Below are 13,076 nucleotides of genomic sequence, written 5' to 3'. Positions count from 1 at the left end.
ATGGCCACTACATTCAAAAATAAAAATAAAAACTTTCTGAATGTCTGGATGTCAGATTACATAATTTTCAGAAAATCAAAAATATTCAATTTCACTCTGAAACACTATAAACATTTACGCTAATTTCAGTTAATTACAAATAAGAAGTTGGCAAACTAAACTATACACCACGTTTTCTGAAGTGGTCAGAACCCTAAACTAGCACAACTGCTGACCATGGAGTGCATGCCATAAGTGACGACACTTTCCATTAATGGCATCGGCCATGGCTTTGTATTGATACTTGCTGTCTAAGCATCCTTGATACTGCAAAGCTGCCTGCTGAGTCAGAGCCAAAATAATGCCTTCATCTAACTTGGACTTGTTAGCGATGCCACTTTTGCATTTGACTGGACCCCCAGACAAGTTGGATATCGCCATTTCCTCCTTAGAAAATACTACGTCCATCATCTTTAGGACTAACTTCTGACCATTATTAGCTTTCATGCAACAATCTCTATATTCTTCTTTGGTCATAATGACACCACTGTCTGGTCTGCCTATCATTACATCGTTTCCTGAGACAGCAGCAAAGATGGGCGTTGGCCGTTGACAGAACAACTGTCGAGCATGATTTGTGTTCACGGTTACTAATGGCATTCTATTTACTGGCGTTACAAGTGGATGTGCTTGTGGGTGATTGCCTTCTACTAGTACCATTCTGTAGTTTATGTTTTCTATATCTGCTTGAATTTTTTTCAACATTTCTATGATCGTGCGGTAGTATGGTGAGTTGTTTGGCGGCAACAACAGTGGAGTAAGATCATCGAGTTCGGGTAATGCTGGGGACTGTGGACCTTCAAGCACCATAGCCATGGGCGGTAGTGGTTGAGGGATCGCGGATTCTCTGTTGGTGTCTGAAGTTGTTGCTGCTCCTGCTGCTGCTGCTGCTGCTGCTGCTGCTGCTGCTGCTGGTAGTGGTGGAGGCGACGTCGGACTTTTGGGTGACATTGGACACTGAGTGGTTGGTGGTGGCGTCAGACTTTGTGACAAAGGACACGGAGTGGTTAGTGGTGGCGTCGGACTTTGTGACATTGGACACGGAGTGGTTGGTGGTGGCGTCTGACTTTGTCACATTGGACAGTGGTTGGTGGTGGCGTCGGACTTTGTGACATTGGACACGGAGTGGTTGGTGGTGGCGTTGGACTTTTGGGTGACATTGGGTACCGGATGGTTTGAGTTGGCTGGTTAGTGGCTGTGGATTCGGACTGTGTTAGACTTGCTGGTGCAGGCCAGGATAGAGACGGAGATGCAGGATGTCTTGCATATACTGATAAAGGAACATCATCATCATAATCATCATCATCATCATCGTCTTCTGTACTCTGCTTTGACGAACGAGAATGACCTGGTATAGAATAGAAAAGAATATATGTATGCTAAAATACTGTGGTAAAATGTAAACAATGAACAATTCGCCGACATCGACAAGGATAATCAGATTGCGACATAAACGTACTATGACTTTCACAAGTATACATTTTATCATTCTATGTGCCTTTTCCTTCTATTACTCAAATTATGGTGTTTTTTGCCGTTATTTCTCGTGATAAAGCCTAAAAAAATAATTGGTTGGTACCGGTTACACGACCCCACCCAGTTTTTCATGCCGATCCCAAACTTTAAATACACCTATTCTAAAATTGAATGTAATCTAAACTTCATAATAGAGAAGCTCTCAATAAAATGACAACGCCTCAAATAAAAATACTCACTATTTGTTAGAAGCATCTTCGCTTTGTACCATGTCCTTCTCCACTTGGCCTTGACAATATCACCATGTTGAAAGTTGGAGGGACGAATGTGAGGCTTTGCCAGTGTTGTAACTTTGCCCTTGTCTCTAGCTGGCTCTAGTCACATGGCGTCAACACGATTACGGGACATGTTAAAAACTGCAGATCTTTGGAAAACGTACACGATAGATGGTAGCACTTCTGAAGTACACAGTGGAGTGAGCTTGATGATACAACAAACGGCTTTTTATCAGGAAGAACAGTGTCGGCATGATTTGTTGAAAGTAAAAAATATATCGAAAACCGTGAATCTGTTCTTTGCCAATGTTTCACCCAACATTGATAGTGTGAACGACAAACTGTATGAATGTGTGACAAAATTCATGACTATCTCTTTCGTTATTAATTTTATTTCTATGAAGTGCTAAGAGGCAGTGTTTGTTAAATAGTCATCAAAAGAGTTGAGGCGTTGGGCGGTGAAAGTCTTTAATTATTGACAAGAAATTGTTAAGTTTCATTGAGAAGTTTTGTTTAATAATTGAACTTTCGTATGCTACCCGTTACCTCCTGATTTGTTACCGGTCACAAACAGCGACCGTAACATACATGTAAACTTGGCATGGATCGACTTGATGAGCAAATACACAAACCATGTTAAAAATGCTTCAATACGTTGAATCATTTAAAACAATCGACAATGTGCTTTTTTGTTTGTTACATTGTCAAAACACCAGCGAGAAAAGTATGAAAAGTTTGTTTTCGCAGCTTTTACAGACAACCCTGCAATAAATTAGTACAGTATACTACATGTAAGTTGCATGCATGGATGCATGCTCCTTTCACTCGACAAAAGCTATGAAAATTGTCTTCATAACTGATCATGAGGTTAGACTCATAGTAAAGACAATATAATATTCTTCTATGAAACAAGACTTGCTATCCTAACTACATGTGTACATGTTACGTCGAGTTTGTAATTGTGAGTGCTACATGTGTTTTGTATACAATGAACAATGTATTGCATCCAAAATACATGTACACGGGATGGGATTTGTTGAAAGTGAAAAATATATCGAAAACCGTGAATCTGTTCTTTGCCAATGTTTCTCTTGACATTGATATTGTAAACGACAAAAGGTATGAATGTGTGACAAAATACTTTCATTATTAATTTTATTTCTAAGAAGTGCTAATAGGCAGTGTTTAGTCATCAAAAGACGAGGCGTTGGGCGGTGAAAGTCTTTAATTATTGTTGAGAAAGGTTTTCTTTGCGAAGTTTTGTTTTGTAATTGAACTGTTACCTGTCACAATAGCCACGTTTACTTCGAGTGTGAATTATTATATGAACTCACTTCATTTGACGTCAACAATAGCAAAGTTTTCATTTGCCGATGGTTACTATAATCCTTGAGAAATATATATGTTTGTAAAAAGGAAAGCTCTAGATCTCAGTAGAGAAACTGAGTTTACTATGTGGATGGATTGTAGGCTGAAACGTCAACCTTCTATGAAACAAGACTTGTTATCCTAACTACATTTGATTTGAACATGTTACTTCCAGTTTGTAATCCTGAGTGCTGCATGTGTTTTGTATACAATGAACAATGCATGTATTACATCCAAAATGCATGGGGACAGGGTATACAGTTGTCAATGATTTTGAATGAGTTCCGACAGCTATAGAACAAAAACAATTGCATCTTTGCTCTTTGTTACAATGTAGATTGAAGGTTGCCGCTTGTGACCTTTCAATAAACCTGTCAAAAATATTGAAATGGTGACACACTTACATGTATCACTTGTCAACGTCGGCAATGTGCTTTGTGGACGTCGGCAATGCCAGATTTTTTTTATTGTTCCTGTTAACATACTGTCAGTTAGAAGGGTAGAAAGTTTGACCTTCCCATAATCTAGTGGGCGATTTTTTTTCCATGACATCTTTTACTATGCATTTCAAGACTTTCAACGTCAATTGAAAATGTGTTCACACGTTGGTACACATTTGGTCTGTGGGATCATTACTGCTTGTAAACAAATCAATGTTGTGTAAGAATTTCAGAACGCAAAGCAGCTTGTTATTTTCACCAATGTCTCTACCTTGCCATGTGAACATTTATCACGCACTTTTTACACGTTAAAATATAAATGGTGACCGGTTAGGAGATTCGTTTCCGTACATTTTGTTCTGGATACGTAATGTTTTTGGGGTCACTATTACGACCTATTACGTCGAAAAACATCACAATGATGGGAACAAAGGAAGGTGAACTCATTATCTATTGTTATTCATGAAGTAGAACACCTAATTATCACACGATTTCCGTCATGAAGGGTCGCTACACGGAGTTACAGGGCGACAAACGTCGCTACCGGTCACTACGGGCACTATTGATTTTGACAAGAAGCCTAAATGCAAAGTCTTTTTGTTGCTAAGCACAATAATTGTTGGAATGCAAAATTCTTAACTATAGCAATCATACAATACATGATATGCCCTTGAAGGGGCACAGGCTGAGTTTAGACAGTTTTTACTTTGGTTAGTAATACATAAATACTATCAGTGTTCTCCACGAGGGTTTTTGAGAAGCGCACCGCCCCTCTGTTTTCATGGACCACCCCTCTGTTTACAGGACCGCCTCTTGGTTTGCGTTTTGGCATGAACGTCAAGAGATTCTACTCAATGCCGTCAATGAAGGAAGTGAACAGCGACACTGCGTCTATCATCATTTATGAACTTATTTATCGCCTTGATTATAACAATGGTAGCCGAAACAAAAAAAGTATATTGTAAATGTAGTACCATCGGAAAGTAGAAGACGTTGGTAGTTTCTATGGCCGGGTATATAAACCAGATATAGCTGGATGGCGCATAGGTGACCACGCTCGTTAGAGGCTCCGTAAACCTGCCTTTAAATTCGCCTAGTTTTCTACTCAGCTTTGGACAATTTCTTCTACCACAACGCATAATCATTCAAGGGAAGTTTGGGAATTCCAAGAAGATGTCGAGAAGTGGCAGAAAAACCCAGAATTCAAGTAAAAAGGGACCGTTAGCAGAAAATATCATTGCGACACCACCACCTGCTACCCCGACACGTATAACAGACTTTACTGGTTTCAATGCAACCGTTGAAGACAACTGTATAGTGGAAAACAACATCGAATTCCGTAAGTTTATGCTCACTTCCATTAAAAGCATACAGTCTAGTCTTAAGGAAAACAGTGATATTCAACACAAAACTCTTGCTAGGCTGGATAAAATAGAAGGAACTCAAACAGATATAGAAAAAGCCTTGGAATTCACAGGGTCAGAAGTAGAGGAGTTGAAAAGTGAAACTGACGCTTTGAGACAACAGTTATCAGCAACGCAAACCAAATTACTTTTGGCTAAACAACAGCTCCATGATGTCAAAGAAGATCAAATACAACAGGAAAGACATTCACAAAGTTTCAATATCCGAATTGGAGGGGTACAAGAACAACATAAAGAAAATATAATGGAGATTACGAGCGGTTTGCTACGCTCGAAGTTCGACGTTCCCGCTCAAGAAATAGAGAATGCACACAGGATAGGCAAGAAATCTTCAGACAAGCCAAGGCATATCATCGTACGCATGCATAACAGACCAGTAAAATTTGCAATTCTACGCAAAGCCAGAGATGTATTGAAAGATAGCGGACTGTTTATTTCCAATGACATGCCAAGAGAAGATTATCAGAAGAAAAAACGACTTGGACCTATCATGGCCGCCGCGAAGAAAGACAACAAAACAGTCTCCTTCAGAAATGGTAAACTGTATATTGATGGACAGGTATATCGGCCTTACCCGAATACATTTTCTACAGATTAGATAAGAACACAGTCCTTTTTTTCATTTTATTACTTCAATTTTGAGCTATATCGTGAGTATATTTATGACACTGATAACGAGCTATCGAACATGTGGTTTAATTTAATGCAAATTACTTTCACCAGCATTGCTGTATTGTTTTATCACGCATTGGTATGTAAACTTTTTTTTTCATTCCTCTACCTGCTGGGAATTTGCGCTGAATTTATGTATGAGTAGAAAGGAAACACTCTTGAAACACCTGTATAGGAGCCTCGATGCCATTTTTGTCTTCACATCAGACGCATTGAGTTCACCAATTACTAACCACTTTTTTGTTCCCCTTTTGCTGTTCTGTTTCTCCATTTTGTTGCCGTGTCGTCCCCTTTTTTATGTCAAACCTTAAGCTATTTTCGTTGAATGTTAGAGGCATTAGAGATGAAAAGAAAAGGAAAATTATAATGAGATATCTCAGAAAACAGAAATCTGATATATATTTCTTACAAGAAACTTATAGTGATGTGAATGTTGGCAAGAAAATTGAAGTTGAATGGGGTAGGGATATAATATTATCACACGGTACTACACACAGTTGTGGAGTGGCTATTCTGTTTGGCTCAAGGTCATCTTTTGAAGTAGGCAGAGTCCTTAAAGACGAAAATGGCAGATATATCATTCTTGAAATCACAGTAAAAGGTTTCTCTTTAGTATTAGTTAATATTTACGCTCCAAATAATGATAAAAACAAAGCGGAATTTTTCTCTACCCTTAGTTCAGTAATCTCGTCACATTTTCCACATAGTATTATTAGCGTCGGGGGAGATTTCAATTTACCTTTAGACCCAATTCAAGACAGAAGGGGTAGTCTAAATGAAAATAACACCCGATCACGTAGAGAGCTTCAGCGAATTATGAACTCTTTAAAACTTCATGATGTTTTAGGAACCTCCACCCTGACACATATCGATATACATGGAAAAGGCGTAACTCCTTCTCAAGATTAGACTATTTTTTGGTTTCAACATGTATATTAAAAGAAACGGTAAAGTGTGATATTGTTGGTGCCATTAAAACTGATCACAGTGCCATCACTCTAAAGTTCAAGATCCCAAATTCAATCCGTAGAGGGCCGGGGTTTTGGAAATTTAATACAAGCCTACTCGAAGACGACGATTACACGGAAATGATGAATAACTTTATTGATGTAATTTTACTAGAAATTCAAGAAATGTCACTTAACCCCCAAACTGGCTTTGAATATTTGAAATTTAAAATAAGAGAAAAAACAGTCTCATATGCCAAAGCAAAACAGAAACACCTAAGAGATAACGAACAAGATTTATTGCAACGTTTGAACAAGTTAGAAGAACAAATAGACGAAAGATTAGATGAGGGTATACTTCGAAATTATGAGAAAGTCAAACAAGATTTAGAGCAAATTATGGACAAGAAAGTCAAAGCCTCATTTGTCAGATCGAGAGCGAGATGGTATCAACTGGGTGAAAAGAGTAATAAATATTTCTTGAATTTAGAAAAGCGTAATTATAACAACAAAGTGATTAACAAAATTAAAGTTGACGAATTAAATATTACCAATCATCAGGATATCAAGAATTGAAAACGTTTTACTCTAACCTTTATAAATCCACTAAACCAGATGTGAATACAGAAAAGAGTAGACTCTTTTTTAACCCAGAGAATATCCCCAAATTACCACAAGAAAAAGCCAAAATGTGTGAAGGGCTGATTCAAAAAGAGGAAATTTTAACAGCCTTGAAAAGCTTCCCCCAAAATAAAACCCCTGGCAGCGACGGAATTCCCTCTGAGTTGTACCTCTTCTTCTGGAATAAGCTGGGAGATCCGTTACTGAATGTATAAATTATGCTTACACAAATGGGAAAATGTCAAACACACAGCGACAAGCCATAATTTCTCTAATACCAAAACCGGGCAAAGATGATACTAATATCCAAAACTGGAGACCAATATCTTTGTTGAACACTGATTATAAAGTAGCTAGTAAATGCATTGCACTTAGAATGTCTAAGGTCCTTGACTTGATTATTCATGACGATCAGACCGCTTTTATCAAAGGAAGGAGTATTTTTGAGAATATCCGATTAATTTTAGAGAAATGAAGGGAAATTAATTGTTTTCAATTAATTTTTATGAATGACATGCACATTTACAAGGTGAAACCAACAACTCAAAACTAAGTGATAGCTAGCCTAGAGGTGCATACATCAACAATGCAATGCCAGATGTTGTGTGTGTAAAACATGCTTGCCAACATTACTGTAACATCATCTGTGTAACTGTCAACCTCCTTCCTGAAATTTTGACATTGTGAATTATGTTAAAGGTTTGGAAATTGGTGATCTCAACACATTTCTGTGCATTTTAGATTGCTGAATGGATAAAATAGGAGTTTTTGATTTTGAAAACTTTTTTCGCTTCCTAATATTATGACCTGGAAATATGCTGATGATATGCAAATAAATATGCAAATTAGGGCACCCCTTTATTTTTCAAAATCGTGGAGAACCCTGACTATACATAAAACTATGGCTAAACTAATCAAGTATACCCTAGTTTTTACAACGATTCATGTAGCCATAGTCTAGAACTCTAAACTGGTACAGTGTATTACATAGTAAAAACTTCATTACACTTCTCCAGTCTAGTCATGACAGTTTGAGTTACAAAAGGTGTCAAATTTTGGTGTTCTCCTGTGGTGAACGAAGTGCATGTTCATGTAATCCATCACAAACTGACAGGCTGTTATCATCACTCATTAATATTCAATTTGATACAGCTGTTTTGACTGTCACAGTCAAACATTTTTGACCATTCTAACATTTGAACTATGACTGCACTGATATGCAAATGTCCAACCAGGACTCCACCTCCACTCTGTTTAAACTAAAAATCATGTGGGGACGCAACATCATATGAACACAGTTGGGGTGAGCACAGATATCTGTGTTTGAAAAACCCTCTTGACTAGACTAGAGAAGTGTAATGAAGTTTTTAATACATAATGCACTGTACCAGTTTAGAATTCTAGACTATGTAGCCGTGACGTGTGACTTTTTACCAACCATCCAACTCATGCATTGTTCATGTAATGACAGGGATTTCCTCAGATTTGTTGATATGTACCAACAATTATGTCATCAAATCTTTCATATATTATACATGTATCTAAATACCAGGATTGAGTTATGCCATTATCAAGTAACGAATGAGTGTGCTTCAGTAAGTAGAATACAATATGTAACACTTCGTAGGCAACAAAAATTGCGTCTAAAAACCATCTAAACTCAGCCTGTGCCCCTTTAATTGGCAAATAGTTAATCCAAATTTTAAGAAGTCTTAAGGTTGTATACTTGAGATATTGCTTAATTGTGGAAAATATTTAATTATGCAAATAAATAATTGCACATCAGACACATGCAAGCTGTTATCATAAACATGCATATCAAATTACAATGTATATGGAACTTGAATCTTGCACTTAGTCTGTATTCAGATGCGAATTATATTTTGTTGTATTCCTAAAAAAATAGCGCCAATGGCATTGTAGGACAACTGTGCAATTTGCTAAGTACAGGTGTTCATTTCTTGAATGACTATCCAGTTGCCTATCGAACTATGTTGTTATCTTTGCAATATATGCAATCATTTGGCTGTTGCTATGGGTGTGGTCATGTTGCTAGACATATTTGCATACATTTTTTTTGAATGTTTGTTCACTTGTCTATGAATCCCTGATGTTATCTTTCAGGTTTTGAGTGGGAATCTTTGGAGGGCCTTAACATGGACAATGCTGACCACAACTTGACCATTGCACTTGGCAGATGGGAAGTTTGACAGGAAGAGGGTTAAGAATGCACACTAGGTTAAATTCAATATATTGCACATACTTCAAACATAAGAAAGGGCACATATCCCGAAAAGCTTGTTGATGTAGCTTTTAGTTTTAATAAATCATTTGCATAATTAATGATTTCAGCAATTAGTGTATATCTGAAGAGTGCAAGCTTCAAGTTCTAAACATTATTTGAAATATACAGAAAATAATATTAGAAATCCGGAAAATCGTGAGTACAAAATTGATTATTTGTCCTTTACCCTGAGGTGTTACTGTATATTCATGATGCCATGGCACAAGTGTCTAACAAAGCCTATTGATGTACCATGTTTGTTTTAATGAGTCATCAGCATAATTAATGATTTTCAGTAATCTGTTCATATCTTAAGAATGTATACATATAATATAATGTACTACAGACATCAACCATACAACAAGCATAGGGGCGTGTAATATTTCATAGATTGTTGTTTTCCAGGTCTACAGACTAAATATAACAATCTTTTGACTATATATTCCTACCTGTAAGAGGAAGAGAGAAGGGGGAACATTGATTCACAACCCTGTATAAACTCCTCTGTATGTCTTGCTATTTTGAATAATCAGCTCGTTGCTGATTGGCTGTTCGAAACTACGCTGTCGACAATAAGACCTTCAAATCCCCCAGAAGCATCACTACATGTACTTTATGGGCCACCAAAAATGAAATCAATTTCAGTATACACAAATGTAGTTGCATTGGAAATCATACAAGTATACTCGCCAGGAAGCTGTCGTAAACTTTTCGCGATCCATGGTTCCGGGTTTAGTGATGGGGACGTGCTTCTGAATTTGAAATGTAGCGGTCGTCTGACATTATTAGCCAATGCCTCTTTCTCAGCCAATCAGCAGTGAACATTTGACGGTTACGTCATTTGACTTGCCTTTGACATACAGAGGATTTTATACAGCACTTGCTCATTGTAAAAGGTCCATTTTTCTCGTTACAAAAGCATTTTTTGCCTCCAGTGATAGTGTATAACTTTACTTGGCACCTATTCTTCATGCAGGGTGTTTTTGTTGCAAATGTGCATGTTTTGTTCAAATTTGAAAATTTAAGGAAAGAAGATGTCCACCCTTCTTATATTCTTCGTAGTATAGAGATTGATATACAGCTGGATTCGTATGATATTTTCCAAAGAAAACGGCAATCTAAGCAATAATACATGCCCTTGTGCAAACAAGCACAGGTTCTGCAGGTTGTTGACATAGCGTTGACTCATTTGCAAATGATTTTCAGTAATTAGGCTATATCTTTAAAACTTAAGATTACATATAATTTGGTACATACATCAACCATGACGGTGTGCACATGTTCTAAAATGTTTGTCTATGTAAATGTTAGTTGCCATTATTCATTTGCATAATTAAATGATTTTCAGTAATCTGGGTATATTTCAAGAATGCATATTTCAAATTCCATAGAATTCGGTGCATGCATTGCAACATGTAATTGATGCAGTTTTTAATTGAAATCAGTCATTTGTTCAAGTAAGTATTTGAGTATACTATTTACTAACCACAAATTGTGGTGCACACATTGATGATAACAAATTACATGTAATTTCGTAATATATTGTAAATTAACTTTATATTTCTTAAAGTTTGGCATAACTATTTGCCAATTAAGGGGTATATCATTTATGAGAGCTAAGAATTTTGCATTCCCTTACAAAAGTCCGTTTAAAATCTGGTAACTTACTGTGTATGTGATATGTACACAGACTGTTTCCCCGCCCTTCATGGTCCCCATTCGGTCGATGTAAAAAAATTATTCATCGATCTTTCTACAGCTTGGCAACATATCAATACAATACCAATTAAGTAAATGTTTAAGTACGTACCTGTCTCGATTTTGCAAGATATTACGTTGGTTTTCAAAAGACAAAACACACGATCACATTTCTATAACTTCGCCACTTGTTTTCTATCCGTCAACCACTTAACGCGGTGAAGGAAATCAAGGACAGAAAGGCTGACTGTACATTACCGTCAACTATATTGCGAATGTTAATGGATTTTCATGTTTCTTTTTTATTGTAACTACAGTAAAAATGTTACAATCAACAGTGTGCAAAAATCTGAGACGCAATATGTAATAAAATAGGGATTCATGCAGTTGTAAACAATTACTGCCACATTTGAAAACATAAACAATGTCTATGTTGAATAACTTAGGTGGTCAAATTCGTCACCATTTTATGAGGACTCGTCTACGTCAACAGTATAGTGGTACATAACAAGGTTGCAGGTTGGTGTGGTCCCTCCAAAACGCGCCATCACCAGACATAAACCATGTTAACGGGGAATTCTGAATAGCCGCATTTACGAATATTCACGAAGTTAATGAGAGTTGATATTATCACTGTCATACTTTGTATTCACTTACTGCCTGCATGGCTACATTAGTAGTACATGAATCGTGATGGCACGAGCACAGGCACTTGTTTCCCGAGATATTTATCAGAATGTTTCTATCAGAATACAATACAATAATATCGATAATGTTAACGTGTTTTAGCCAATTGTATATGAAAGGGGTCAAATAACACTTGTATATGTGATTGCGCAAGTCCACTCACCGCGAGACACAGGTACTCGAAACAATCGGTGTGATTTTTTTTAAAAATATGTATGGTAAATAAGACATTCTTATTTTATTTACCATACATTTTTTTTAAATCATGCAGATTGATTCGTCTACCTGTGACCGCGAGATATATGGTCTCGCAATGAGTGGACTTGCGCGATCACAGAAACAAGTAAAATATTATCGACATTTTCTTGTATTCTGATAGAAACATTCTGATACATATCTCGGGGAAAAAAGTGCCTGTGGTGTCTGAAAGCAGTCGGGAAATATAATAACCGGGGACTGGTAAGTTTCTCCAGCCTGGGGGCCAGTGGATTTGTCTATCGGGCCAACAAATAGTCAATGACTCCTCCCCCCCCCCCCATCACTTAATTCTAAAACGTGATGACCCCCCACCCCATTATATCATATTCACATGAAAGGTATTTTTGATCATGACTGTTTGACCATCTTGCAAATATACTTCATAAGATCCCGGGATAGCACTATCATATAATTATTGACTACACAGGTAATATATCTAAATATCTAAAAAGGAGTTTAATAGCATCTTGACAGTAAGAGGTAGGGAACCGGAAAGAGCTTGAGGCTGGGACATGTCCATTTCTTGTGGGGGGGGGGTCCTAAGGGATCCCCCTAGAAGCTCTGGAGGTTTTTTTATTTTGAGACTATTCAGACACTTTCAGACTATAATTTCCAAGTTTTACAAGACACCAACATGTAAAAAGCAACAACATAAGGTTGAAATATTTTTTGAAATATAGTTTGATAGCATCTTGAGCTTGAGGCGGGGATATGTCCACCGCATGTGTGTGTGGGGGGTGGGGGTCCTAGTGGGTCTCCCCCTAGAAGATCTGGAGTATTTTACTTAAAGCCAATTTTTGGCTATTCAGACCCTTTCAAGTAATAACCTCCAAGCTTTACAAGACCACATCAAGTATCAGAAACTATTCTTTATAACTTACATAGGG

General features: G+C 37.2%; 1 protein-coding gene across 2 annotated transcripts; it reads right to left on the bottom strand.

Moving 5' to 3' along the window:
- Positions 1 to 1,014: 1,014 nt before the first annotated feature.
- On the bottom strand, positions 1,015 to 11,442 carry LOC144449608 (uncharacterized). 2 transcript variants are annotated; one of them, XM_078140178.1, is made up of 3 exons: positions 11,357 to 11,442; positions 1,755 to 2,015; positions 1,015 to 1,387 (listed from the first exon to the last, which is right to left on the bottom strand). In XM_078140178.1, the coding sequence occupies exons 2-3, from the start codon at positions 1,768 to 1,770 to the stop codon at positions 1,047 to 1,049; spliced, it is 357 nt and encodes a 118-aa protein (XP_077996304.1). In that variant the 5' UTR covers positions 1,771 to 2,015; positions 11,357 to 11,442; the 3' UTR covers positions 1,015 to 1,046. The 2 variants fall into 2 exon arrangements, with proteins under 2 accessions (XP_077996304.1, XP_077996305.1); XM_078140179.1 differs by having other exon boundaries at positions 1,755 to 1,995; positions 11,357 to 11,438.
- Positions 11,443 to 13,076: the final 1,634 nt, after the last annotated feature.

Source organism: Glandiceps talaboti, chromosome 18 (assembly GCF_964340395.1).
Source record: "Glandiceps talaboti chromosome 18, keGlaTala1.1, whole genome shotgun sequence".
Classification (NCBI taxonomy): Eukaryota; Metazoa; Hemichordata; class Enteropneusta; family Spengelidae; genus Glandiceps; species Glandiceps talaboti.
The sequence above is the reverse complement of the archived record's forward strand: the minus strand, read 5'-3'. Positions and strand labels throughout refer to the sequence as shown.